At 50.4% G+C, this 22,575-nt stretch overlaps 11 protein-coding genes across 11 annotated transcripts; 6 read left to right on the top strand and 5 right to left on the bottom strand.

Annotated features, from left to right (window-relative positions):
* Positions 1-129: 129 nt before the first annotated feature.
* On the top strand, positions 130-1,952 carry BKA67DRAFT_592162 (Glucanosyltransferase-domain-containing protein; the record flags this gene model as incomplete). The annotated part of the gene is made up of 3 exons (XM_046104807.1): positions 130-210; positions 278-1,115; positions 1,177-1,952. 3 exons carry the CDS (start codon positions 130-132, stop codon positions 1,950-1,952), a joined length of 1,695 nt encoding a protein of 564 aa, XP_045960377.1.
* A 1,190-nt stretch (positions 1,953-3,142) lies between these two features.
* On the bottom strand, positions 3,143-4,042 carry BKA67DRAFT_255627 (uncharacterized protein). Its single transcript, XM_046095786.1, has 3 exons — positions 3,613-4,042; positions 3,429-3,560; positions 3,143-3,369 (listed from the first exon to the last, which is right to left on the bottom strand). The coding sequence occupies exons 1-3, from the start codon at positions 3,704-3,706 to the stop codon at positions 3,215-3,217; spliced, it is 381 nt and encodes a 126-aa protein (XP_045960376.1). The 5' UTR covers positions 3,707-4,042; the 3' UTR covers positions 3,143-3,214.
* A 1,015-nt stretch (positions 4,043-5,057) lies between these two features.
* Positions 5,058-5,438, top strand: BKA67DRAFT_535006 (uncharacterized protein; the record flags this gene model as incomplete). Its single annotated transcript, XM_046099949.1, has 1 exon — positions 5,058-5,438. One exon carries the CDS (start codon positions 5,058-5,060, stop codon positions 5,436-5,438), a length of 381 nt encoding a protein of 126 aa, XP_045960375.1.
* A 512-nt stretch (positions 5,439-5,950) lies between these two features.
* Positions 5,951-6,514, top strand: BKA67DRAFT_592161 (phosphotyrosine protein phosphatase I superfamily; the record flags this gene model as incomplete). The annotated part of the gene is made up of 2 exons (XM_046104806.1): positions 5,951-6,089; positions 6,156-6,514. The coding sequence occupies 2 exons, from the start codon at positions 5,951-5,953 to the stop codon at positions 6,512-6,514; spliced, it is 498 nt and encodes a 165-aa protein (XP_045960374.1).
* Positions 6,515-6,571: 57 nt separating this feature from the next.
* On the bottom strand, positions 6,572-7,798 carry BKA67DRAFT_255623 (uncharacterized protein). Its single transcript, XM_046095785.1, has 3 exons — positions 7,677-7,798; positions 7,559-7,603; positions 6,572-7,494 (listed from the first exon to the last, which is right to left on the bottom strand). Exons 2-3 carry the CDS (start codon positions 7,590-7,592, stop codon positions 6,629-6,631), a joined length of 900 nt encoding a protein of 299 aa, XP_045960373.1. The 5' UTR covers positions 7,593-7,603; positions 7,677-7,798; the 3' UTR covers positions 6,572-6,628.
* Positions 7,658-8,431, bottom strand: BKA67DRAFT_255596 (uncharacterized protein). The gene has a single exon (XM_046095784.1). It carries the CDS (start codon positions 8,305-8,307, stop codon positions 7,933-7,935), a length of 375 nt encoding a protein of 124 aa, XP_045960372.1. The 5' UTR covers positions 8,308-8,431; the 3' UTR covers positions 7,658-7,932.
* A 2,125-nt stretch (positions 8,432-10,556) lies between these two features.
* On the top strand, positions 10,557-12,784 carry BKA67DRAFT_562655 (uncharacterized protein). The gene is made up of 2 exons (XM_046102622.1): positions 10,557-11,139; positions 11,238-12,784. The coding sequence occupies exons 1-2, from the start codon at positions 10,955-10,957 to the stop codon at positions 12,577-12,579; spliced, it is 1,527 nt and encodes a 508-aa protein (XP_045960371.1). The 5' UTR covers positions 10,557-10,954; the 3' UTR covers positions 12,580-12,784.
* A 1,869-nt stretch (positions 12,785-14,653) lies between these two features.
* Positions 14,654-15,611, bottom strand: BKA67DRAFT_535001 (uncharacterized protein; the record flags this gene model as incomplete). Its single annotated transcript, XM_046099948.1, has 4 exons — positions 14,654-15,107; positions 15,151-15,167; positions 15,254-15,519; positions 15,557-15,611. 4 exons carry the CDS (start codon positions 15,609-15,611, stop codon positions 14,654-14,656), a joined length of 792 nt encoding a protein of 263 aa, XP_045960370.1.
* A 447-nt stretch (positions 15,612-16,058) lies between these two features.
* On the top strand, positions 16,059-18,580 carry BKA67DRAFT_255529 (heterokaryon incompatibility protein-domain-containing protein). The gene has a single exon (XM_046095783.1). It carries the CDS (start codon positions 16,222-16,224, stop codon positions 18,214-18,216), a length of 1,995 nt encoding a protein of 664 aa, XP_045960369.1. The 5' UTR covers positions 16,059-16,221; the 3' UTR covers positions 18,217-18,580.
* BKA67DRAFT_255520 (SGF29 tudor-like domain-containing protein) lies at positions 18,470-20,107 on the bottom strand. The gene is made up of 3 exons (XM_046095782.1): positions 19,906-20,107; positions 19,586-19,847; positions 18,470-19,534 (listed from the first exon to the last, which is right to left on the bottom strand). The coding sequence occupies exons 2-3, from the start codon at positions 19,794-19,796 to the stop codon at positions 18,723-18,725; spliced, it is 1,023 nt and encodes a 340-aa protein (XP_045960368.1). The 5' UTR covers positions 19,797-19,847; positions 19,906-20,107; the 3' UTR covers positions 18,470-18,722.
* Positions 20,108-21,011: 904 nt separating this feature from the next.
* BKA67DRAFT_515372 (mannose-6-phosphate isomerase) lies at positions 21,012-22,448 on the top strand (the record flags this gene model as incomplete). Its single annotated transcript, XM_046097722.1, has 2 exons — positions 21,012-21,158; positions 21,231-22,448. 2 exons carry the CDS (start codon positions 21,012-21,014, stop codon positions 22,446-22,448), a joined length of 1,365 nt encoding a protein of 454 aa, XP_045960367.1.
* Positions 22,449-22,575: the final 127 nt, after the last annotated feature.

Below are 22,575 nucleotides of genomic sequence, written 5' to 3'. Positions count from 1 at the left end.
CATTGGTTACTACGAGCCGGCCCTCTGATGTTCTCGCCTCCTGTACTGAATCACATTCTCCCTACTGTATTAGAACTTTCTGTCAATTTTATTGCTTTCTCTCATTTTTGCATATAATTTTAGATCGTCATGATTCCTCGTTGGGCCAACGGCGCTGCAGCTGCACTCATTCTCAGTACTGCACAGGCTGTAGACCCCATTGTGGCCAAGGTAAGCAATAATTCTGCCTCCCTGTTGGCATATAATTCGCTAGACTGACTGACATGCAAAAACTTAGGGCAAATATTTCTTTAATACAGCGACTGGTGCGCAATTCTTCATTAAAGGCGTCGCCTATCAACAAGGAGTGGGAGTTGGCGGAGCGGTCGAAGATGGCAAGACCTTCACTGACCCGTTGGCCGATTTCGACGGGTGCAATCGCGACATTCCATATCTTCAGCAATTAGGAACCAATACCGTGCGGGTTTATGCCATCGACAGCACGGCGGACCACACGCAATGCATGAACGCGCTTGATGCCGCTGGCATATACGTAATTGCTGATCTCAGTGAGCCGGGAATGTCCATCAACCGTGATGAGCCGCAATGGACCACGGATCTCTACACCCGGTACACAAGCGTTATAGACAGCTTGGCCAAGTTTCCGAACACACTGGGTTTCTTCGCGGGTAATGAGGTCACCAACAACAACACTAACACACCGGCGTCAGCCTTCGTCAAGGCCGCCGTTCGAGACAGCAAAGCCTACATCGCGTCGCAAAAGTACGATCACTGGATGGGAGTTGGCTACGCCACGAATGATGATGCCGATACTCGCGACAACCTGGCAGATTACTTCAACTGTGGAGACCAGGCTGCGGCTGTTGACTTCTGGGGTTACAACATCTACGAATGGTGCGGCCAGAGTACCTTCAAATCCAGCGGTTACGAGGAGCGAACCACAGCCTTCCAGAACTACTCCGTACCGGCCTTCTTCTCCGAGTACGGCTGTAACAACCCTGGAGGCGGTGCCTCTCGAATCTGGCAAGAGACGGAGGCCTTGTATAGCTCTGAGATGAACCAAGTATGGAGTGGAGGCATTGCGTATGAGTATTTTGAGGAGCAGAACGATTTCGGTGAGCTACCAGAGAACCAAATCTGCAACATTAATGGCTTGAGCACTAACCAGTTATTCAGGTCTTGTGAAAGTCAGCGGTAGTGATGTAACTCTCAGCAAGGACTTCACGGCTTTGGTAGACCAAGTCAAAGCCGTAGGGAATGTACAGACGACAACTAAGATGAATTCTACCTCAGTAGCAGCCGCCAATACGCCGCGCGATTGTCCTGCGGTCACTGGCAAAGGCGGTTGGGCAGCCGCGGAGGCACTACCACCAACGCCCAACAAGAACACATGCGAGTCTATGGTAGCTTCTCTATCATGCGTCCCCTCAGAGAAGGTCGCGGCCAAAGATGTCGGTTCCCTCTTCGGCACAGTCTGTGGTATTGATCCCACAGCTTGTGCGGGAATCACGGCAGACGCGACAGCTGGCAAGTACGGTGACTTTGTCATGTGCAACTCCACACAGCAACTGGCCTACGCCATGAACCAGTACTATGTCAACCAAGGCAAGTCGAATGCGGCGTGCGACTTCAGCGGTCAGGCCAAGCTGGTCACCCCTACGCAGACCAATGGTGCGGCTAGCGGAACTGGATCGGATGGAACGACTACGGGCAGTGGCTCGACTACATCGTCTGGTAGCAGCTCTGGTGGAGGCTCGAGCAGTGGCTCCAGTAGTGGTTCCAGCAGTACTTCCGGTGGTACTACGGCGAACAGTGGCACGACAAATAGCGGAACTACTGGAAACACAAGCGGGAACACTACGAGCGAGGCTTCGACCAGGTTTAGCGATGTCAGGTTGATTGGATACATCGTGGTGGGAATGTGTTTGGTACTCACTCCGATGATGAGGTGATAAGTGCCATAGGGGCAGAAGATATTGGCACAGGTGCCACTGATTCAAAAACATGTTTGAGGTAGATCCTGAGATTTGATTAAATTCGGCCGAGATTCGAATCCTACTTTAATTCCTCCCACATGTGAGCGGGTGCTGTTGTTCATATAGTTCGCCAACTGCTACCTTTGTTGACCGAAATGTGATCTGGCGCTGAGAAGTTTGGTGTATGTGATGTACCCTCTTATGAGGACGCGGCTCAAAGTATGTACAACTTACCATCGGATGATGTCTAGCCTTGATAGATCTACATAGCTCTTCATGAATATACCTTATCTCATGTGCTCCCACCATTCCTATGAATTTCGTCTCTTCTTTCACATAACGTGTCAGCAAAGCTCGTGTTGGAAACCGTTAGAAAGCCATGCTCGCTACGCAGGTGCGCACAATATAGTAAACATGCTATTTGAAAACCTTAATTACCTGCTTGTAGTGTCTAAAGGTCTTCTGAATGAGGTCCTGCCTACAATAGACGGCTTGACACGAAGAAAAGAAAAAAGAAAGGGGGGGAAAAAAAAAGGCCACACCACAAAAGTTGGCATTGAACCATCTGCCTGCAAAAACAAGAAAGAGAAGTAATAATAAAAAAGGTTTACTGTTAAAGAGTAAGGGTTTTCCGAATATCAATTCAGCATTGAATGTTTCCAAATATTATGTTCAGGTTCCCATCAGCGTGGAAACCAGGTGAGAAGCAAACGAAAGCAAGTAGCTAACCTAGACCATTCGATCAGGTCGCCGAGTAGCTAACCCGGGGTGTTTCCCGAAGGGCGAAGGCAAGATTGATTATCAGAACCTAAGTTTGTTGACTGCTCTCTAATGACTACTGAGAACCACTATTGTTTTCCGCTTCATCTTTTAATGGCAATTATTTTGGAGATACTTCACGTTCCTACTTCCTGGTATACCGTTATTATGCGTCTCGGTATCTGTCTCTTTGCGAGCCCCGGGTCATGATCCAAGGCGATAATGACCATGCAAAAGAACCAATTTGTACGATAGTAAGGATCTCTGACTCAGAGCATAATCTGCAAAATTAAGCAGTGGAGAAGAGAGAGTACATTAGGTTAGTACCCAATACGAGAATGCGAACACATGAGTTGCACTATCATGTAAGGATGGTTCTGTTCGTAACCTCAAATCCCCTTCACATCATTTATCAAATGACAGATATAATATTAACTATTTTGGTTTAACTTTTGTACGGGAACTCTTTTGTATTTAATCTAGCCGTTGAAGGTCCAGTTTACGTATCCGGGAACGTGATTAGGATTGGCATCAGGTGCGAGAGCAGCCAGGCCGGCAGTGTTCAGGAGTAGGTTGTCACCAGCCAGAGTGGTATCCTGGCCGGCAATGGTGGCAACGACCTGCTGGCCCGTGTCTGAGATGAAGTTAGTTTATTGACCTCAGAAGATAAACGGGGGGGGCAGGCTGGCATACAAGGGTTTATCACGGTGATCTTCATGCCGCAGGGTGCCTCATCGCGAGGATCCCAGAAGTGGTGAGGAGTGGCGGCAGCGATGGTTGGCACTGAGCCAAGGCAGATGTTGGTGAAGTTGTTGTACCATGCCACTGTTCGTATGTCAGTTGTTGAGCACGGAAAGATATAGTGGACTCGACTGACCAGTTCCTGTGAAGTTGCCTGGGTGCACACATTGCTCGCAGGCCTGGACAATGCCGGCGATGGCAACAAGAGAAGCGAGGCGCGAGAAGACCATGGCGAAGGTGCTGATCAAATTCGAAATTGATTGACGTGTAATGAGATGATGATGCTGCCCTTCTTCATATCCCCTACCTTGGTGAGCTTTGTCTCTTTATACATCTTCCTCGCTCAGTTGATTGAGGACTCCAATGCACAGCAACACATCATGAATCTGGAATTGAAGCGGTCAAAAAGTTCGGTTAGTCATAGCATCATGGTTCTTTACGAACTGCCTCCTGATTTCAGTAGGGCTCGGAACAAGGATAACTACCCAGCATGGTGGTCCTGGGTAGCGATGTAGCCAATCGGGACGCTTGGGTGCGGAATTCGGTGAAGCGAGGTGCATTGAGGCTCCCAGGATCCTGCTGAGAGGCGCGAGCTATCGTTCTCTGCGCTGACTGTATTGGTCAGCCTACGGCGCCACGAGAACTCATAAGATAACGGTTTTCTTAAGACCACAGTCGAATGTCATCCTAGTTTGCAGTGACCCGGGCGTGGAAGAGCGGATTGATGCGATTGATTCGTTTGTGCGGTCCGCCCATCCGATCCAGGGAGAGGCGCTTGGCGTGGTCTATAGTGATCTCTATTTGAGCGCTTGGGTCACCTCTTCGCCAAGTTCGTAGAATAAAAGCTTGTGAATACACTTTGTGCGGCTGCCCCGGTGTGGTTGACCTGCCGTTTCTGTAGCACTATAGCCCTTTGCGCATCGGCCCGCATGTGCCGTTACATCGTGTCGTCGGGTGTGTTCCAGGCAAACGGTACCCGCCTAACCCCCACGCGCAACCAATAACATAGTTCGCTTCACCACGGTTTGTGCTGATGAGAAAGTGGGAATCTACAGAATGGAGTGACTTCTGGAATAAGACATCTGAGCGCAGATAATGCAAAGATTTCTCGAGAAGGGAGCTCGACGTTGCTGTGACTTTACCGTTGGCTTGCGCATTAGCGCTGCTTGCGACGGTGTATGGCATGGCACAATAGCTCAAGGGCATCCATCTATCCACGAGTAGGCCCAGTGGGCCTAATAATACAATGATTGAATCTCACGGACGTGCAAAAACTATGCTGAATGTAGCAGTCATGGGTTACTAAGGACCAAACAGGCTTCAGTGTGACACACCTTCCAACCACTACTCCGTGGTTGACATGGAACGGGTCGCGGCAATAGGATGGGCATCGGATGACGTCACATGTGCTTGCTCCAGCATATGACGACTACTGGAATACCCAACGTTCATGACATTACACTACAGAAGAGAGAAATTTCTTCTTGACTTCCTTCTTCATACGTCTAATTACACGCAGTAGACACGCAACTGTTCGATCCCCCTATACACACCCATAGAAACCATCCTACCAAACACAAAATGCCGGACAAATCCACTCTCTTCGGCAAGCCCAACAGCGCTGAGGTCCTGCGCGACGGCACCACGGCCAACGTCAACACGTCGGGCGACATCGTCCAGTCATCCGACCCATCCGCACGCCCCGACGCTTCGTTGGGCCAGAAGCTCAAGGGCGACCTCCAGGGCGCGATCCACACAGCTACAGGCTCCGCCCAGGCTGCCGTTGGCGCCGTGACGAGGAACGAGAAGATGCAGCAGGAGGGCCTACACAAGATGCAAGAGGAGGACCAGCGGTTGGGAGTCAAGCATGGCGTCATGCCTGTGGGGAGCAACCTGAGAGAGAAGGCTTCGGGTGTTCCTTCGACGCACCCCCAGAACCCGACTGGCCCAGTTGTGGAATAAATATCAGGAGGCAATGGAGGATACAGAGAGCATGACAGGGGGCATGGGAGAAGCTGTATCGCCAATCAAGACGGTATCATACACGGTCATGATCACGGTTCACGGTGGAAGTTCGGAGAAGCTGTTATACCCAATTGAAATGTTTTCGAAGCTCGTCTCATTTAATCACTTGTTTCCCTGTCTCACTGTTATCGATTGATATAATATGATAAATTTGGCATCAAGCGCGCCCGTGAGCTTAGTTATTCTTGCTTTAGGAAGTATTCCGTTCAATAGCGACGCTCAAAGAGTTCACGCCACGGGCACTTCTCAGCAAGGTTAGAGTGATTATCTCCGCCTATCTCCAGCAGGGCTGTCACTTGGCCCAGCGTTCAGTGCCTGGCTTTTGGCGGGGCAGACCCTAGACTTTTTGCGAACAGTGAGATCAGAGAGGGACCCTCCACCGTCGCTACAGCACAAATTGTTTCCAAGAAGTTGACTATAGCCCGCCTCTATTCTCACACGCCGCCGAGATGCCCGAGAAAGTCAGCGTACTGTTCGTATGCCTAGGCAATATCTGCCGCTCTACAATGGCAGAGGGTGTCTTCCGATCTCTCGTCAAGGACTCACCATACATGGAGAGACTGGAGACCATTGACTCCTGCGGCACAGGTACGCTCACAAATGCGCTTGCCAAGTCGTGATTCCTATTCAGTACTGATTATAGGCCTCTCACAGGAGCCTACCACGCAGGCGACGACCCGGACGACCGGACCATGGCCACGCTCGAGAAGAACGGCATCACCGACTACGTGCACGCCGCGCGCAAGGTGCGACCGTCCGATTTCGACGACTTCGACTACATCTTTGCCATGGACCGATCGAACCTGTCCGATCTGAAGCGCATGAGGAAGTCAGACAAGTCAAAGGGCAAGATCATGCTCTTCGGCGAGTACTCGGGCTCGGGCAAGGCCGAGATCGTGCAAGACCCATACTACGGCGGCCAGCAGGGTTTCGAGACGGCTTATGCGCAGTGTCAGAGGTACTCCAAGAACTTCTTGAAGGACGTCTTCCCGGACATCGAGACCAAGGCATAGATGATCGGTGGGGCGTGGGCGAGCCATGAAAAGACAGTGATACCCTTAGAACATGATAGAAAGCGAGAGAATACAACTATAATAGAGTTCCATTCTTGACCACATCTTCGCCGTTCAGGTCACAAGCCTGACTTTGAGTTTGTCGCCTTGCACAATCTCGTCTTGTCGGGACAGCACTTCCTCCATATCCCAGGTCGCACTCAGATATCTGCCAGAAAGCCAATCTCTCCTCTCACTTGACAGCCACGCAGCCGTCGATGCGGCCAGCTCGGGGCTATCCGTCAGTCCAGCCAATGTCTCAGCAGGCATACCTTTCTCTGCGAGCTCGGTCAGGACGGCACCAGGATGCACACAGTAAGCCACCAGTCCCTTCTCAGCCGCTTCGACAAGCAGAAATTCTGTTAGTTTCAGCATCGCAAATTTGCTCGTCCCGTATGCGCTGGCCATGGGACGAAGATTGTGAGCAGCGACGCTATTGATACTGATAATTGTCTGCGGCCCGCCCCTCGCCTCCAGCAGCAGAGACACGAAGTACTTGCTCATTAGATACGGTCCCTTAAGGTTCACCTCCATGGTGCGCCACCATGTCGTGGCGTCAGACTCTGGCACGGTCAACGCGGGTGTCATGAAACCGGCGTTGTTGATCAAAACGTCGAGTCTACCCTCGAACTCTTCCCGAATCAGAGCTGCGCATTTGCGCACGCTGTCCTCATCTGCCACGTCGAGCTTGTGCAGGATGATCTGAGGAGGCTTGTAGCCGCTCTCCTGTGCCGCTCCTATCATTTCGTGGGCTAGTTTATCGAAGTCTTCGGAGATATCTGCCACGGCGATTGCGGCGGCGCCAGCTCGTGCGAAGGCTATGGCCATGCACCGACCAATACCTCTCGTTCCACCGGTGATGAGGATCTTGTGTCCGACATGTCTCCCATTTTCAAGAAAGGCATACGGACTGCTATGGAGTTTGGAAATGAAACTTGCACCTTTCGTTCATGTTGGTGAGCTGATGAATCTGCTCGCACTTGAAGCTGACATTCTTGCACGTACCGTTCTCAGGCGTCTTCGGTGGGTATGACGTCATCTCAGTGACTACTGCGTGTGGATGAGGAGTGTTAGCACCAAATTAGAACGTGCAAAACGCGGTAGTCTTTGATATATGAGCTACTTGGAGAGACTGCTCTTCATAAAGAACGTTTGAGGTTCTTTTTGCATTTCGGCAGTTCTGCAAACGCCGAAATGAAACTCGCGAATCGTCGGTTATAGTAGAAATTAGTTGCTTGGCAGCTCCGAGCAGGGCATGACAAGGCGGACTTAATAGTTTGCCTTGTAACTTTATAGATTCGTTTGTTGCTAATCTGGTTAGGTCTCAGTGGACCAGGTACTCGGCTTGACCACTCTCTATTATTGAAGAGATACTCCTTTCAATCTGCAAATTCACCCTCAGTCATCGCGTCAATGTCCACGCGTCCTACCATGCGGTAAAAGCGCCAACGAGCGATACCACTCTCGGCTTTCTCTTTTCGCAGGACAATTGAGCTGCGCAACATCGCCGAGATCACAATAATGTCACCATCTTCCGTCTGTGGTGGAGCGAGTCCGACGCAGCCACTACTTGTCACGACAAAAGCCTTACTGCCGATCTCATTTGCGCTTTCCTGCATCAGCCTGATAAGTCCGTGAACCGGTTCGTCGTTGTCTTCAAGAACTAGCTGCCGATGATCCCCAATCTTCTGGATTTGTTCCATGAGATCAATCGGTGATTTTACGATCGTTTGGCCGTACAGCACCAAAAGCATGCCTCATTCGTGGCTCCAATTGCCCAATTGGAATATTGTACTCAAGGCTTCCGGGTCCAGCAGAAGCTAGAAGTCTCGACACCTGCGCCTCAATAGGAGTTCCTGGTTGAATTTGCCCTAAGACTTTACATCGTCCTGCTTGAAATGCCCAAAGATTCAGCGTCGTTAGATCAGCATATATTCTAATAGTATCGCCATCGCCGACCTTGAAATCTGTAGACAACATTATGGGTCTGCGAGGAATTCGATGTTTGAGGATATCCGGGGCCCACGAGGGATGATCGTAGCGACTAAGGTTGTCGGTCTCCAGATCGAACCATATTCAGAACCACACAGCCCTCTCATGATTTACAACATAAGCCAGTGTTTCGAGCACCACGAGCTGCACGGGCTTTGTATAGTCTGGGAGTGGTAGTGCATTATTAGCCAGTATCAGTTCGTCGAGTGTGTATATCTTGTCTCGAGGGTCCTGAGCTTCTCGGCCAAGCGTGTTTAGCAGCAGACTGTATAACTCACGCGCCTTGGACTACTCAGGATACTCTTCTGCTAAGAATGGGAGACCGTTGACCCGAGTGGTGATCAACAGAATCTGATCCCTCATTATTCGTGCGTAGAATGCAAAAAGATAGCCGGTCAGCTCGATTGAACTGATGATGTCGCGCAAAGTAGTTGGTGTTGGGTTTCTACGATACAAGTATATACACTTGAAGAAAGTGGAAAGCGAGAGCATTGAAAACCCATAAAGACAATTTGGTGGTTTCTTATGAACCACGAATTCTTGGTATATCTACATACGGCCCCGATACACGTCTTAGAGGAGTTTGAGACACCCGTGGTATGCATGCATGAGGTTTTGGTCTTTGTCGTGCTGCGCTCTTCGTGATAACAAGGCTTTATTATCGACTGCTAGCCAGCGCATAGAAGACCTCGCACGACGCTTCGAGACGTATCATCTCACCCAGCTTATGGCGAGCTCGATATCCTTGTCGCCACACCCTAGCCAGGCAACAGTGAACGTCGCATTTTGAAAATGTTCCCCATCAAAGGTATTTGAGCACTCTTCGCAGCGAGGTCTTGTTGGCTGATGCATATCGAATCGACCCACAAATTGCGCGCCTTCCAAAGCAGCCTAAGATGTCGCAGTGCGGCCTCCAGATTTGTTGTCACACGTACCCCAATACCATTTACAACGACTGGTAACGTGTCACTTGGATCTCCCCATACATAGGATAGAGCTTCATGATCTGCTAGGTCTTCCAAAGCGACCACGCGTAACGAGCGTTTTATGCCTGCGCTAAAGCAGTCTGGATGAAGTGTGAGAATGCGGATCTCGGACCGTGTGGGATCCAATGGAGTGTAGACGAGAGAGATCGTGGCCTGTGATTGTCTTCAAAACGGAAAGTAGCATCGATAAATCGGCCCTCAAAAGTCTTAGACGGCGTGGCAGTTCAAATATCTATGTATACCTGCTTCAGAAGCGAGGCCGCCACCTAACCTCGAATTTCAGGCACAAATACAGCTCAGCCGCAATGTGACCAACTGCTCTGGAGCGCTCAGAAGCACGAAAATACATAGCTATATATTAGCCCGAAAACACACGCAACCATTCATGAAATTACGCGATATAATCGTATGCTGACATTCGCGCAGTATAAATCTTCAATTGGGACCGTCGTTAGGGTCAAGTACCAGTTGCTGCAAATAGTCCCGAGTAAAGCACATTTCTGCGTTTACCAACCAGCGGCACATGGCTGTATCTGGGATTTCAATTCGAATTGAACTTACGCTGTATTGAACAGGGTAGAGCCAGTTGATGCTTCGTCTCTGCTTTTGATCCTATGATAGGCATGTACTCTGTAGTGGTGAATGCTAGTAAACCACGCCAAGATCTCACTAAGGTTAGTGAGTGCGGAAACGACTAAGGAGTATGGTTGAGCGGCTAACGTTAGCCAAGTACTAACACAAAATACTCTTATATTATAAAACGGGTCTGCTGAAGCAAATGCTACATACTTTAACCTCGACGATAATAATAACGAACTCGAAGCTGGGGCTCGACCAAAGCAATCTAGGTTAGGTTGGTTTAGTGTGAACTCTCTTTGTCGAGTCTCCGGCTAAATCTGCAAGGGAATTTTGTCACTTTGCAAGCAGCTAAGCTATTTCAGGGTGTGGCCGTCTTGCGCCATGCCTGGCAGAGAGGATCATCCGGCGGGTCGGTGTTCAAAGGGGACCAAGGTGCACACGAGTCCCAGGAATCATAAGACTTTAGTTTTGAGATATCCTCCAAGCTAAATGCCCGCGTTCTGTTTTTTACCACTTTATCTTGAACATCACACTCATGGCGATCCAAAGGCATTTTCAGCACAATGTCGCAGCGGGCACATATAGTCGGCGCCCCCGATCCACACTGTACAGGTGTAGACGCCGCGGCTAGTCTGGATCTGGCCGTCTCAGATCACGTGGGGGAGAGTCTGGACTGCTGCTCCCAGCCGCCGTAACGAGGGACGGCCCCGAGCTGAGAGGAATCAGGATGAGAAGGCAGAGCAGCACCGCGATCTTGCAGGGCGCTGCAAGGTTGGTAGCGAGTCTGGGATTACACCCACCCATATTGTTCGGGTCTCTGTAATGCTACCCACCTATCACAACCATGTCCGCCGACACGAGGCACGCTGTCACTGCTCATGGACGGAGCCAACGTTGCGATGCAGCGAAAACAGGTCCCTCAGCCGAGGAATGGGATCTCCACAAAGCCACTATAATTAATCTATACAAGACGATGAAGTGGCAGGATATGGACGAGATTATGAGAAATAAGTACCGTTTTCATGCCAGGTGAGTGTGAAATCCATGACTGCATGTTTCTCCTCTGCTCTATTCCCGGCGTCGTTCAATACACGTGATCCTGAGACACTCACCAACGTTGAAAATAGCAAGCGCATGTACAATCAGCGCTTTCGGCAGTGGAGCATATCCAAGTATCTGAAAACCAGTGATAAGGATGTCCTCATGCAGAAGTGCGGGAATAGTGTGAAAGAGCTTGGTGAGCGCCTCAAGGCAGGCCATATAAACAAGCAGGAGTACGATAGGACACTGCGGTGGTTCAAGTCCATCCAGCCCGTTTATCCAACACGCCCTATATCCTCGAACGAGAAAGTAATCAGAACTGAGAGGATCTTACAGAGTTTGAGACACTACTATCATAAACTAGCGGAAGACGAGACAAAAGGTGGTCGCAACGACTGCTTTTTTAACTTGGATTCGTCTAAGGAATCCAGCGACCTTTGGTTTGGTATTCTTAGAGGCATCAAAAGCCTCGACTCGGCCAATGATCCGACGAAGATTGCCAGAGCCAGCTCAAGAGAGAGCGCGGCTGCAATTCAGGCACAGGCGATAGCTACGAACGAGGCTGTCTTTAGCATGCTCAGGCACGTTGGTGTGCTTGCGGCAGCAGCCATGTTGAAGCAACCTTTAGATTTCTTGTGTGAGCTGCTCATCGAAACGAGCGCCATCAAAAGCAAGGAATGGTCCAAGATTCGTGGTATCATCCTCCGCTTCTTTAACCAAGAAGCCACTAGGGTATTCTGTTTTGAGCATCCTATTGCTGTCCTATGCCGCGAACTGCAAAAAGACGGTCACTACATGGATGTTGCGACTCGCAGTATAGTTTGTATAAGAGATGTTTGCGACGAACTCTGGGGGAAACGATCCATTCTAGCATTTAAAAGTCAGAAAGCCTTGTACACAGCAACCTTGAAGTCTCTGGACTTGAAGAAAGCGGCCAAGATTGGCAAAGATCTGTTGGTGTCGAGTGAGGAAATCTGGGGCACCGAATCACAGCAAGCTCGCATATCACGATTCCGCCTCGGTCAGCTACACGTGATAGAAAACGAGTTTTCTCATGCTGCAGGAAAATCTGATCGGGCTGTTGTCGAGAATGCTCTTCAGTATCTTCACGATGTCATCCGGTTGCCTCCATCCGGGGTCACATCCGGGCCTAGATCCGGACTACTCGAAGATGAGACAACATTGGGTGCAATGGCAGATATCGCGTTTCTCCATAACAGGTGCGGCAATGACGCGGAAGCATTGGCTTGGTATCAAAAGACTGCAGAGATGAGCAGGCGAATCTGCGAGCCAGGATCCAATGTCACGAAAGCGGCGATCGAAGAAGTCATCGCCAAGCTGAAAGAGATGAGCAAGTTGGATCAAGCTGTAGCTTGGGAGGAAATTCTGAAACATTGCGAGTCGGCTGCACAGAATCGTAGTACTTAGCATATACCCCCTATGGGTAAAGAGGAACTTCATCTGGATCAGAGAAGTGTGCATTTTTGGGAGTTGTCCATTCAAGATTTTCTGGTGCGGATCTGGACATCAAACACGGTCATTTCCGATCAAGCATTGGCCAACACGCCATAACGAGTAATGATTCTACTGGTATCGTATATATGCATATTTACAAAATTTCTCAGGCCGACTCTCGCCGATGTGCTGGGTCGTGTGAATCTAACTCACTCCTACCAATGGTCATGCTCGCAGTAATGGGACTTATCGTCGCCATTTCACCAGGAGCTACATCATGTCGGCCCAAACCGTTGGCTTAGAAGTTTTTGATGCTTTACTACAAGTGGCGTAGCAGACAGATGGGACTACAACCTCACGCTTCTCTGGTCGTGCGGTCAGATGCGAGAATAGGTATGACATGGTAGGTCTAAAGAGCTGAAGAAGCATCAATTTGTATTCGAGTCAATGTAAAATATCGAGGCTGGGGCAGGCTATGAAGCACTTATTCCATTTCGACAACCGACCTATCAGGAACCGCCCCAGAGGAGCTATCCTCAAATAGCGATCACTGCAACCCTATAGTGCTTTAAGCTAGATTTCATCACCGTTTGATAGGCCCACTTTGATATTTTTCGCATGGCCCATCTAATAATGTTTAGATTGACAAGGCTAGACGTTGCCACTTTCTATTCTTCACTGTCATGTTTTGATGTTTGTCTAAACTCAATTGGCAACGGACCTGTCGCGATAACCATCAAGACCGTGAACATCATTTCGTCACAAGAAACATGGCTCTATCGTTTCTCATTATTCAGCATTGTGTCCTTGTGTTGTTCGGCCAGAACTGCTTATTTCTAATAGTCATCCACTATAGCGGTAAATTTGTACTTTAATGCACGAACACTTCAGAGACATGCCTCATCATGACGGTCCTTGTTAGTTCGGCCCAGCGTACTGTACCCATGATTACAATTTGCTTCTGCCAGTCATTTGATCCGACACAACTGAATTCATCCCAGTCAGTTCGCCCAGAGCCGTATGAACCACGATAGACTATATCAGCATCTTGTAGACTATCAACTCTACACCCATTTCATGTCGAAGTACGAAATCAGAGGGTAGCTGCGCTTTTATTCGTTGGTTTGTTTGCACCTACCCCTTGATGCTTATTCGTAACCTCATCTTTCACTACTATCGTGTTCCTTTTGCGCCGCCGTGATAACAGGAAGGCTATTAGCAACCACACGGATATTCCCACCACCGACCCTACGATGGGACCGACAGGCCATGCCTGAGCCATTAAGACCCTGATCTTAGTCGGTGGAGGGATTAGGACAGAACTTGATGTAGTGAACACCGACGCGCTTGATATAATCAAGGCTGAAGTAGAAGTAAGCTTAATAGGTGTGGTCGAGGGGCTGATGGAATCGGAGTACTATAGATACAAATATAAACCCGATTAGATTTGCAGAATTGAATCGGGTGATGCGCGGATCTCAAGGAATCCGAAGATGTAGTTCGTGTGGAAAAGGACACTGGCGCATAATTCTTGTGTTCTTTCCGAGGTCGTTTATCAGCCAGTTAGGATTAACTAGCACGTGTTAACAAGTCAGACTTACGTTGTGTGTTTTACAATAGCGGATGAAAAAAAGGTAATACTCACTGCACAGAGTGCTGCAGAGATTCAAACCCACGATAGGAGTCGGAGTCCCAGTATACCTTGCTTTGGCCATCTCAGCTGTTCACACATACGCTCGAGGGTTGGAGGGTTGTAAGACAGCCAGTAAATGAGTCAAAGCGCGATAGGCTAGAATGCCTCTGGATTCTAGGTATGTATTACGCTCAAAAATAGCCTCATATCCTACGTGCCCGAGTACATAACGCCTTGATGGGGTCGTACCGCTATGGCACTGATTTGGTGGAGGAAAAGGTTGGAATAAGAAAATAGATTGTTCCCCTTTCATTTGCCACACTCTGTATACCGGATGTCCACCGCTCCTAGTTTTGTAACGGCCCATTGAGTATCGGCAGGGGTAGATTTTGTGTAATGCTGCTTCAGACTGATTCATGGCTGTTCAGGCACATCGCCGGCTGTAAGGTATTGGTTCAGTCTTTGATTTTCATCCCCCATCTCATATGGCGGCACCGTAAATTCAATAGGGACAACTTCAGCTGGCATCTCGATAGGATCTTGCTTTTTATTCACTTCGAGCTCTGCTACTTGTAGTCTGGGAATGTGATCTGAATGTAATTGAGGCTTGTCGAAAGCATCGCCTGACACTGTTCTAGATTTTGTTCTCTGGCGTCGCTTTCTCAGAAGGAGACCAGCGATAAATAATACTGCTACGCCGCCTATTGATCCCACGATAGGTCCTGCTATCCAAGCTTTCCCGTGCGATTCGCTTTCCTGGGGCACTAATGTTGTTGAACCGGAAGATTGAGCTGGTGTCACTGCAGACAACGTTGACGTTGCAGGGTCCTCGGATGATGGCGACGATACAGCTGCCGGAGACAAACCGCTAGAAGTGGTCGCAACAAAAGATACATAACTCAGGGGCGTACTATTCCACGTTGTCGCACTGTTTGACGTTGTCACATTCTAAGCATTTGGAAGATCGGTTACAACCGTGGTCAGAGTAGTTAAGGCAGTCGCCCTACCGCTCACAGTAGCCTGCACCGTCACGGTAAGAGATATGCTTCGAATACCGCAGTAGTCGAGATGTTGCCCAAGCTTGGGATTAGGATAATCTTCCGACGTGCCACTATTGCCATTACCTTGCACGCAATTAACACACTTGTTGTAATAACTTAGAAAATTACCGTTAGGATCGCATAAGGCGGTCGTCTTCCCAGTGCTCTCTGCTTCTACAATCGCGAGGTCTGAATACAGATCGGTATTGTCCAACTGTATAAGCTGGGAGGCTTTGAAACCTATTGTATTGTAGATAACAGATAGAAGGGAGCACACTGTCCCGTGCTGGCGAAGCATCGCTTGACAGTGCTTTAACGAACAGTGCATACATTATTCCAAGTGCGAGAAAGACTGACTAAAATTTAGCAGAAAATGAGTAGGAGTGAGAAGATTTTATCGCCTTTCAAATCCAGGGCTTCCTCCCCAAAAAAACCCCCCATCTTGGCACCATTGATCGTGACTGATTCGGATATCAAAGGGTGGTCAGTCAATAAAGTGCCAGCAAACGATTGGTCAGACCTTCTCGTACCCGCAGGATGTTACTGGAGAGTCCAGTCTGTGACAACAATTATCTGCAGCATCGCGCAGGCTGTGCAGCCTGTCTTGAAAACCGTGAACTTCTGCGATTGGCTATAGTTATTGGTGTTCTGGCGTTCGTTCCGCCGAATTGACTTAGTTGCAAGAAGTCCCTCCACAGATGGCACTATTCCCAGTGTCTTTTACCTCATAAATGTGGCAATGTTTCTTTCTTGGATTGGTTTCCCCTTCAATGTTGTTCAAGAAATCGCCCTCGTTTTGGCCCCCGAAGTTGGGGGCTAAGTGCTCCCCCCACCTAAGTAGCCAAGACTGCGGGATTATACACCATTGATCACTCACTCGCCAGAGCCTGATATTTATGATTGCTAAACCTCACGCTTGAAAGGTCGTAATGTGTCCTAGCTATGACCGAAAAAACAATGGAATTCAACGGTGCGCTCTGCGGGATTTGCCATAAGTTCACCAGCGATCTTTTCGGCTTCAATTTCGCTGAACCACCCAGTCTTCCGCTGCCGTGGGTGCCCCAAGACCAACAGTCTCGTTTTGGTTGGGGTGTTGGGTTCCGCCACCATGAAACCCTGGATGATCTCCTCAAGAGCTCGCAAGAGTGCGAAATGTGCGAGGTGCTCTACGAGGACCTGGCCATTGGGCTCGATCGCGAACTGTGTCGGGGCTGGCTCGGACTATATCCGTGGTGGAGCAACCGCTATATCGCGTCCGGAAGCAAGAAAGGCCAGTTCCGGGCTGGCTTTCGCAACAGCTTACAGGATATGCCCTGGGGTGCCACCCAGATCGGTGCCAGCCCCTCACATACCTTCAAGGTTTGTCGACGGGAGATAGTGCCGAATAGTGTTATCGAGTCTCACGAGCTGGTTGTTTACGAACAAGCACTGGTAACGCCAACGTACATCTCCTCCGGGGATATAGCGCGGAAGGTAGAGCGCTGGACTCAGAACTGTGCCGAGAATCACCAAGCATGTCAGAAGGAAACGGGGGGCACCGGCCTGCCAACAAGAGTGATCGACATTGGAGGACCTGAGACGAGCGGTCACCGGTTATATGAGTCTCAAGGAGAAAAGGTGCCGTATATTGCGCTCAGTCATTGCTGGGGTGGCGCGATCCCCTCTAGAACAATCGAGTCCAATGTCGCAGAACGGTGCGAGGCGATAAACATCGAGGAGCTCCCAAAGAACTTCCGAGATGCCATTGAGGTCGCACGGGCTCTGCAAATACGCTACATCTGGATAGACGCGCTCTGCATTATCCAGGACTCGACCGAGGATTGGTTCAGGGAGGCTGCCAAGATGGCTTCCATCTACGCCGGGGCTGCTGTTGTTGTGTCCGCTTTGGATGCAGCATCGAGTACCACCGGGTTCCTCGGGAAGAAACGCGCCCCACTAGCTGCACTGAACAGTCAATACTGTATCCAGAAAGTGTTTCCTGTCTTCTTCGACAACTTCGCAAATCGGGCCCTCAACACCCGGGGCTGGTGTATGCAGGAACGACTTCTGGCGCCCACCGTCCTCCATTTCGGAAAGGAACAGATGTACTGGGAATGCGCCACCTGCTGCACCTACGAAGACGAAACGGCGTTTCATCCACGGCTTTCCGGGAACGCGGTGGGGATCTTTCAGGAGGCCCGGCACCGCCTGCTCACCCGCTCCGAATACGCCTGGCGAGACTGGTATCTGCTGTTGGAGGAATACACCATGCGCCATCTGACGGTGGCTTCCGACAAGCTGCCCGCATTGGCGGGTGCGGCCTCAATGTTCCAGTCGCGGATCCCGGGGGCGACGTACCTCGGGGGCCTCTGGAAAGAGGATCTGGCTCGAGGTCTTCTCTGGGGCGCGCATTATAATCATGTGGAAGGCAGAAAGGTATGGGGGTATTCATCCGCTGACGAGTGTAGCGCGCTGAGCGAGGCGCAACACAAGCGCGCGCCCAGCTGGAGCTGGGCGGCTCTAGACGGGCGGCTCGACTTCTGGGCACTTCGTTCTAATAGCCTGGCCGATTTCGAGATAATAGAAATTGAGGTAGCCGGCAACAGGGAGAACGGTCTTACGCAGGTAAATTTCGAGGGAACTCTCAAAATCCGCGGCTCCATTGCCCAGATGTTCTATCGCCCGAACGAAGGCCTCGACGTGGGGCACTTGACATTTGCAGAACTCGACTCCATCGAAGATAAGTCTACGTGCCTTGGCGGTTGCGTATTAGACGTGAATCGCCAGACAGCGCGGGCCTGCTGGGCACTAATCGGGATACGTGAGGATCGAACCTGGTATCTGCTGATACTTGAGAGATCCGGTGCTGGAAAGTATAAGAGAATAGGCTTCTGCACTGCATACTACGTGGAAGTAGACCCTGCACGGTTTGCGGTGGAGGAAATTTTAATGCCATGAAAAAGAGCTTGTGTTCGGGTTTTCTCAAGTTATTCGTGGTCCGATAAAACATCGCTGTTTCGTGAGGTGGCGCTGGCCTAATGTGACTGGCTCTGGCACAAAAGGTCCCATCGACGTCGGCTCATGTGTTTTGAATGGGTACTACAATTGCCAACGGAAATAAAAACACATAAGATTGGAAATACTGAGAGGATTGGCAATAATGAGCTTCAAGCGCTCGACCATGCGGTCTAGTCCAATCCAATTCCCATGTGCGCGTTAGCTAGCGGAATAAGATCCAAGACTATGGTAGTCATCAATGTTGCCGAGCTAAAAAATTGAACGCCTCGCGCTGTTATATGATGCCAGTCTCAATGCTATGTAGCCCAAGTATCCCGAACGCCTGTCGCTCCCAAGAATGAAAACCAGATTCCCGACCCATCAATCCTTCCCAGCCAAATCAACATTCGATGCACTATAGCCTGAACATACCTTGCGGCAATGGCTCTTGACGTGTAGTCTCAGAGTCACGCGCGATACTCCACGACGTAGCGTCTTGCCACGGCTTGCACCGTATTGCTACTCTCCTCGCCTTCGAATTTCAAGTTCACTTTGCCGTCGTCCGCCATTCCATGTACTTCGGCTTTGTACAGCGTGGTCGTGTTAGGATACAGTGCCAGCACTGTTTTGCCCGGATCCAACCCCGGCAACACGGTGCCTTCTTTCGGAATGCCAATCATGCTGCTGGCACTACTGCGAAACTCCTTTTGCTTCCCAGTGTCATCCACGTCGGCATCTAAGACCCTGTAGCGGCGGGACTTACCCTCACCTCTTACATCTTGCACAACACCCAGGATCCAGTCGGTAGGCTCGCTATTTTGTGGCTTGGGCTTGAATGCGACCTCCTCCCCTTTTGAAAAGATGACCTTTGATCGAGCGAGGGCAGCGCCAGGCCCCTGAGGCTCGGCGCTCCCGGCCTTTGCTACTGGTGTTGAGCGGTCCACGCTTGGTGGAACAGACCCCCGGTCGCCTTTGCTGCCAGTGCTCCCACCCATACGGCGTGCCACGCTGGGGTTTGGGGACGGTACCGGCGAATCCCCAGAACCATCGAAGTCGTACACTGAGGATGATGCGGCAGCGGATTCCTTGGCTCGCTGCGTGGCGGAGCGCGATAGTGACGGTTCCTGCGACTCTTCCTTGGCCTTTTGAAGCGCACTCAGCACATGGAGTTTCTCGATTACTTCCTTGAGTTGTGCGCTTGTCTTCTCGTTGACTTTGACGCCTGCCCTAAACAACGAGTCTATTTTCTCATAGGCGGCTTTCAGATCAGAACGGTTACCTGCTCTGTTAGCACATGATGCCTCGATGTCGAGGTTCGGGCAGGACATACCTTTAAGATCCCTTTTGTCAAAATCTCCAGCAGCCTGCTTTGAGACCATTTGCTTGTCCTGATCTGCTATATCCTGGACATTCTGGCTGCTCTCGTTGATGCTTGGGACCAAGGACGAGATTGACGACTGGATGGACTGCCACAAAAAATACTCCTCTCCGCCCTCGCTGTTGCGATTTGCACTGCGCTGCCCTCTGTTCCTTTGAGACATGCTGGCGGCCTTGCTTGGCGGCGCAGCGCTTGGAGGCCTGTCGGCTCTTACCTAAGACAGACGACATTAGATAGGGGGGTCCCGGGCCGAGTGAAGACATCGAACTTACTGGATCAGTGTCCCTACCGACGGTGCACACGACGGGGGCCGCAGTGTCCTGGTGCTTTCGCTTCTTTGGAGGCGGAGAAGGGGGCTTGGGAGAAGTCTTGGGCACGTCAGGCGTCGCGCGTGGGTCGCTAGCGCTTCGCGACCTGGGGGTGCTACTCCAATGCGGCCCCAGTTCACTGTTGAGTTCGGTAAGCTGTTTGAGCAATCTGGCCTTGGAAGAACTGTTCGGCTTCATGTTAATAATGCTTCCAGCCACAAGTTATGTTGAGAGAGTAAGATATTCTGTGTCAATGGCAGAGGGCACAAATAGATCTGAGCAATAAATCTATACAGAGAAGAAATGGTTGTCGAGTATAATGGCAGATATAACGTTTGAATCTCAAGTACCTTTGACGATGAGCAGCAACTCAGGTAGATAGATAGATAGATAGATGCAGCGATGGTTGCAATGCAAAGTCGCGCATTCCGATTGGGATTGCGAGCAAAGCGAGGAGAGAAGCTATTGTCGCGCTATGATCAGATCAGATCAAGCGGTGGAGTACTCCGTAGCAAGAAAGGTGACTTGAGTCGGGGCCATGGACCGTGAGATGGAGATGTGTCGAGTGGACCTTTTGGATAATAAGTCATTCATAAACCTGCTCAGTTGGAGCGTGCAGCAGCCTCAAGGTGATCGCGTGCATGCGATCCCCAGCCCCAAGTTGTACGACGGCTCCGAGTCGCGTTGAGAACCGAAGCTGTGCGCCGAAATGGAAGGCGGTGGTTTGCAAGATGGGCGGCGGCAGATTGATACGAGATGGCCAGAGCTTTTGTTGGCGGGCTGGCAGGCGAGGCAGGCTGGCGGGGTGTTTTTGATGCTTGGAGGGGTTTGAGGCGAGGTCGTTCAGGGGAGGCGTCACAACGTCGCAACGTGAACTTTCATGGCGGGGTTGTCTTTTTTTGGCGGGGCTATTAACCATCACCCCAATCTCAGCAACCATCACCGAACAGCCAACGACGTGGCATAGAATACACTTGGTTGGAAGCCTTCTGGATTCACATAAAACCGTGGTTCCTACCCTGGTTTCTACTTACAGACATATCCTCAGTCCTTCCTCCAAACTGATCAGCATGGTGCAAGTTCCTTTGTTCCGCCTCCAGTGCGGTGTCAATTCTTACGAATGGGGCAAGATCGGTTCAGATTCAGCGGCAGCCAAGTATGCCGCTGCTACTCCTTCTGATGGCTTTAGCATACAATCAGACAAGCCCTACGCCGAAGTATGTTGCGCATCCATCATTTCTGATCTCGGTTCGTAGCTGTCATTGATGCAATGCTTACATGCTGGACAGCTATGGATGGGCACCCATCCTTCCAACCCTTCCAAGGACCTCGAGACTGGCCGAACACTTATTGACATGATTGATGTCAACTCCGGATTGATTTCTCCCTCTGTCAAGGCCAAGTACGGAGCCAAGCTGCCATTCCTGTTCAAGGTTCTCTCCATCAACAAGGCATTGTCCATTCAAGCCCATCCAAACAAGAAGGTGGCCGAGCAGCTCCACGCCAAGGACCCCAAGAACTACCCTGATGACAACCACAAACCCGAAATGACCATCGCCGTCACTGATTTCGAGGGCCTCTGTGGCTTCCGTCCTCTGGGTGAGATTGCACACTTCTTGTCAGCGGTCCCTGCCTTGAGGGAGCTAGTTGGAGAGGATGCAGCCAAATCTTTCATAGCAACTGTTCGTGGCCAAGAGACAGACGATTCGTCAGAGTCGACCACTCAAAACAAGCGGGCACTTCAATCAACGTTCGGCGCTCTCATGAAGTCATCCTCAGATGATGTTGCATCTGCCGCAAACAAACTGGTCGCTGATGCCGAAGCCAAGGGTGCCGAGTTCGCCGATGGTGGTGTCGAGGCTACAAGCGGCACAACACTCTCTGAGCTCGTCACTCGTTTGAACAAGCAGTTTCCTGGCGACATCGGTCTCTTCGTCTTGTTCTTCCTCAACTACGTCACGATGAAGCCTGGTGAGGCCATGTTCCTCAAGGCAGATGACATCCATGCCTATGTTTCTGGCGATATCATCGAGTGCATGGCCGCAAGCGACAACGTCATCCGCGCCGGTTTCACCCCCAAGTTCAAGGATGTTCAGACCCTGGTCGACCTGTTAACCTATGACTATGCACCCATTGAGGAGCAAAAGATGGAACCCAAGGACTATCCTTACGCAGTGCTCAACCGCACAGCTTACAGTTCCAGCTCACAAACTACTCTTTACGACCCTCCTATCGATGAGTTCAGCGTCGTGCGAACTGTCCTCCATGGCGGTGGCTCCAAAGCTACTTTCGACCCCATTGACGGTCCGAGCATTGTTATTTGTACCAACGGAAAAGGCAAGATCTCTGTCGGTCCTACAGTCAAGGAGATCAAGGAGGGGTGGGTTTATTTCGTTGGTGCTACTGCCGAACTGGTGTTGGAGTCTGAGGGTGGTGAAGATGATGAGTTTATCACTTTCAAAGCCTTCTGCGAAGTAGAGGATCACAGCAACGGCGAGAAGCTATAGAGCTACCCATCCACTGGCTTTTGAGAGAACAGCACAGATTTGACGACACGTTATGATAGGAAATGTGGTAAAGAGATATCCGCAAAAGTTTTGTTTGACATTGATTCACTCCTGCTTTTGGGAACCC

This window comes from Truncatella angustata, assembly GCF_020726525.1.
Source record: "Truncatella angustata strain MPI-SDFR-AT-0073 chromosome Unknown BKA67scaffold_3, whole genome shotgun sequence".
In the NCBI taxonomy this organism is placed as follows: domain Eukaryota; kingdom Fungi; phylum Ascomycota; class Sordariomycetes; order Amphisphaeriales; family Sporocadaceae; genus Truncatella; species Truncatella angustata.
Note: the sequence above shows the minus strand (reverse complement) of the source record. Positions and strands in the feature narration are given on the sequence as shown.

What these genes read in the sequence shown, in the direction of transcription:
- BKA67DRAFT_562655 (XM_046102622.1), top strand. Translation starts at nt 10,955, where the DNA reads ATGTCCGCCGACACGAGGCACGCTGTCACTGCTCATGGACGGAGCCAA. An exon ending in AAGTACCGTTTTCATGCCAG is followed by an intron (nt 11,140 to 11,237) that starts GTGAGTGTGAAA and finishes CGTTGAAAATAG; the next exon opens with CAAGCGCATGTACAATCAGC.
- BKA67DRAFT_255520 (XM_046095782.1), bottom strand. Translation starts at nt 19,796, where the DNA reads ATGTCTCAAAGGAACAGAGGGCAGCGCAGTGCAAATCGCAACAGCGAG. An exon ending in TGACAAAAGGGATCTTAAAG is followed by an intron (nt 19,535 to 19,585) that starts GTATGTCCTGCC and finishes CTAACAGAGCAG; the next exon opens with GTAACCGTTCTGATCTGAAA.
- BKA67DRAFT_255529 (XM_046095783.1), top strand. Translation starts at nt 16,222, where the DNA reads ATGACCGAAAAAACAATGGAATTCAACGGTGCGCTCTGCGGGATTTGC.
- BKA67DRAFT_255596 (XM_046095784.1), bottom strand. Translation starts at nt 8,307, where the DNA reads ATGCTTTTGGTGCTGTACGGCCAAACGATCGTAAAATCACCGATTGAT.
- BKA67DRAFT_255627 (XM_046095786.1), bottom strand. Translation starts at nt 3,706, where the DNA reads ATGGTCTTCTCGCGCCTCGCTTCTCTTGTTGCCATCGCCGGCATTGTC. An exon ending in AGGCAACTTCACAGGAACTG is followed by an intron (nt 3,561 to 3,612) that starts GTCAGTCGAGTC and finishes ACATACGAACAG; the next exon opens with TGGCATGGTACAACAACTTC. An exon ending in GATCACCGTGATAAACCCTT is followed by an intron (nt 3,370 to 3,428) that starts GTATGCCAGCCT and finishes ACTTCATCTCAG; the next exon opens with ACACGGGCCAGCAGGTCGTT.
- BKA67DRAFT_255623 (XM_046095785.1), bottom strand. Translation starts at nt 7,592, where the DNA reads ATGACGTCATACCCACCGAAGACGCCTGAGAACG. An exon ending in ACCGAAGACGCCTGAGAACG is followed by an intron (nt 7,495 to 7,558) that starts GTACGTGCAAGA and finishes CATGAACGAAAG; the next exon opens with GTGCAAGTTTCATTTCCAAA.